The sequence below is a fragment of the Aulonocara sp. 'chitande type north' Nkhata Bay genome, linkage group LG9 (genome assembly GCF_057382095.1).
Source record: "Aulonocara sp. 'chitande type north' Nkhata Bay isolate Kocher_YH1m ecotype deep benthic linkage group LG9, A_spYH_male_GT1.1, whole genome shotgun sequence".
Taxonomy (NCBI): Eukaryota; Metazoa; Chordata; class Actinopteri; order Cichliformes; family Cichlidae; genus Aulonocara; species Aulonocara sp. 'chitande type north' Nkhata Bay.
Window position 1 is genome coordinate 12,551,580 of NC_141352.1, and position 3,081 is coordinate 12,554,660.

A 3,081-nucleotide genomic window follows, 5' to 3' on the forward strand; every position below is an offset into this window, starting at 1 on the left:
GCATATAAGAGTGGAAACAGATATAAGATCCCTTGAAAAATTAGATAATGAAACTTGTATGTTTTGGATACTTACTAAAACAATATATGAAAGTAATGGGAAAGTGGCCACTTTCATGAGTAAATCACATATAAGTTTTTACTATTTCTTTTCCATATGGGGATGTTCAGTCTCTGACAGAAGGTTTGGAGACATGTAGAAAGTTCAGTTTGAATGGGTGAAACTAATATTTTATTTACAGTTTCTCACACACAAGGAAGAGAATTTTCTTCATGTACAATATTTTTTACAACAAATACAACAAAATGAAACAAAACACATTTTGATGAATTCATCTCTTAATCTTATATGCAGAATTTCTGATGGTGTTTTCTCTGATATCCCAGTATGTATTTTGGCTATTTTGACTATTTACAGTAGCCGGAGCCTACTGAATTCTAATATTTCTAAAATCCATTGGATATTGAATACCCCCCTCCCCCTTTACTGAAAGCGATCAAATCTGAGACTGTTGAGCTACATGAAGACAATAAAAATAATTTTTAAAAAAGTCCTGGGTTGTTTATATTCCATTCAGTGCTGAACTGGTGTTCAAATCAAATTTTATTAGTCAAATACACAGTCATACAAAGTACAACATGCAATGAAATTCCTGTGTCCTGGGGCTGCGGATGTAGCCGCACCAGGAAGAAACCAAAAAGACAAAAAGACAGTGAAAATTCGTACATCAGGGACAAGAGGAAAAAAAGGACCTCTAAAACAGTAACAGTAAAAAAAAGGTCTTGATGGGCTTTCCAGGGACATCGGTATGCAGGGGAGAGACGATGTTTGGGTTTGGTGCCTCCAATTTCACAGACAGTCTAAATGTCTGTCACTCGTCACCAGGTCTGTCAATTTCTTGTTGAAGAGCCGTGAGCTTCTCCAAGATCTTATCCATGTTGTGTTCAATGAGAACAGTCTGAGTACTCACAGCTCTTCCCATTGCTTCGATCATAGTGGACATTTTTGCTGGGTTTTGAACAGCTGTGTCGTATTCGTGATGCCCGTTGCCTGGTGGCATTGACCAGCCAAACATCTGAGGGGAGTCGGGGAGGGTCCATTGAGGTCCAGCCGCAGAATTGCCCACAGCATGAGAATAGTGGGCCTGATTATCTGCACCCATTCTCATTGAATTTACCTGGTGCTGGGTGTACCGCTCCCTGAACGGGGGCTGTCTCTCTCCCTGAAACTGAAGGGGACAAGGGGACTGTCAGTAAAACGAGAATAGTTGTTTTAAATTATTGGCATTACACTTTTTTAAATACAGTCAATTCCCCAGATAATGACAGAATCAGAAACAATTCTGTTTAATAATAGGAGATACTTACATGAAGTGGGACATCCTGATTCACATACTGAGAATGTGAACTCCTCCTAAACTTACTCCGTTTGTTTTGAAACCAAGTTTTTACCTAAAGATAGAAGAAAACAGAAAACATTTAATGAGTACAATGGACCCAAAATTCAATTTCTTATGTTGTAGTAAGTTGAAAAACACTCACCTGTTTGTAGGTCAGACCTGTCATCTCTGCCAACTGTTTCATCTCCCTTGGCTCATAGTAATGTTTCGCATTAAAGTGATGGACAAGAATATTCAACTGTCTCTCTGTGAACACCACCCGGGCCTTTCCTTTAGGTTTCTCTGGAGCAGTGCTGGGATGGTGCAGAGTGGCAGTGATGTTGCCATCCTGGCTTCTTGGGACAGCAAAATCTTGTTTCTCTTCTGAGACAGCAGGAAAAAAAAGTTTTTAAAAAGTAAATTGCTGAGTCTGAAACACAAAAGTTTCCCAGAAAAAAAGTGGGATATTTATACATTATTCAGAACCAAGAGTGACTTCTGCTATCAGGACTTACAACACAGAGTGAAAGAGTATTTTTGCAAGTTGTCTTAGAGGTTAGCCAACTCTGTTCATGTAGCTCACCAGGCAACAATGCTGAGTACATACCTGGAGAAAAGTGCATCCCATGTTCCATCTTTGAAGTCCCAGTGCAGGAAAGCTGGAATAAGTATCTCTGATGAAAGGGCTCCAAACCAAGCAGGATAGTGCTGTGTATCCTAAGGCTGATTTAAGAGCAATTCTGGGCTTTTAAGGAGGTTTGTGGGTGTGGGCAGGATTGTGGGGGGTTGAGCTTCTTCCTTTGTGAGTCGCTTTACCCTACCAAGTTTCAACCAACTGGCATCATTTACATTTCTTTAAAATGCTGTTTCTGAGGTCTGAAAACAGAAAGTACAGTTAGAAAGCAGCCGTACAAATGAGCTTTACCAAATCCTTCCACCTCACACTTTATAAAATCTCAAAAATGTAATGCCTAAAATTACTGTTTTACTTTCAATTTAACCTTTACCCATTACTTTAGTGTCCGTTTTAACTGCTCTTAAATTAGCAAAAAAAAAAAAAATTCAACACCAAATTCAGTTCGGTGGGTCGTTCAATGGGTCGTTCAGTGCGTTGTTCAGTAGGTTGTTCAGTGGGTTGTTCAGTGGGTCTTTCATTTGGCCGTTCTTTGGGTTGTTCAGTCAGTGGGTGAGTGAAAGCAAGATTAAGTGGAAAGTGTCTATGTGAGTGGAAAGTTCTTTCCACTCACATAGATCATTTTTGCAAATGCATCCTCACACTAATTTGATCTCCAGGCGTTCAGTTGCACCTTTGTGTAAACCCCCAAAGCAGCTTTTTAAGGTCAAAACAAGTTTTTCAAACTCTGACAAACCATTAAAAAAATCTGACACTGAATATCACGATGACCACTCGTTTTGTCTTTATTAACTTTATTAAATGAAACAGTTTAAAAGTGGCAACTGAAATTACACCAATTGAACTCAGCATCTTTGAAAATGTTTTAAAATAAGCAAAATTATACCAATATTACATACAACTAATGACTTACATAATTAAGATATTTTTGATCATGTGGAGAACATTACTGAGTTTATAAGGTAGCACATGGTAGCTTTCACCTTTGAAATGCACCTCTACATTGTAAAAGTCTCTGACACTAAAACACCCACATAAGTCGATGTAAACAATAGCAAGGCTAACGATC

General features: G+C 38.6%; 1 protein-coding gene across 1 annotated transcript; it reads right to left on the reverse strand.

The window, feature by feature from the left end:
- Positions 1-454: 454 nt before the first annotated feature.
- LOC147321773 (homeobox protein NANOG-like) lies at positions 455-2,013 on the reverse strand. Its single transcript, XM_086305112.1, has 4 exons — positions 1,986-2,013; positions 1,542-1,762; positions 1,368-1,451; positions 455-1,228 (listed from the first exon to the last, which is right to left on the reverse strand). The coding sequence occupies exons 1-4, from the start codon at positions 2,011-2,013 to the stop codon at positions 872-874; spliced, it is 690 nt and encodes a 229-aa protein (XP_086161238.1). The 3' UTR covers positions 455-871.
- Between the last annotated feature and the right edge of the window lie 1,068 nt (positions 2,014-3,081).

Bases quoted from the DNA above. Each gene is read 5' to 3' on its own strand.
- LOC147321773 (XM_086305112.1), bottom strand. From the start codon at position 2,013: ATGGAACATGGGATGCACTTTTCTCCAG. The intron at 1,452-1,541 runs GTGAGTGTTTTT...TTCTATCTTTAG, and splicing joins CAGGTCTGACCTACAAACAG to GTAAAAACTTGGTTTCAAAA. The intron at 1,229-1,367 runs GTAAGTATCTCC...TGTCCCCTTCAG, and splicing joins ATCAGGATGTCCCACTTCAT to TTTCAGGGAGAGAGACAGCC.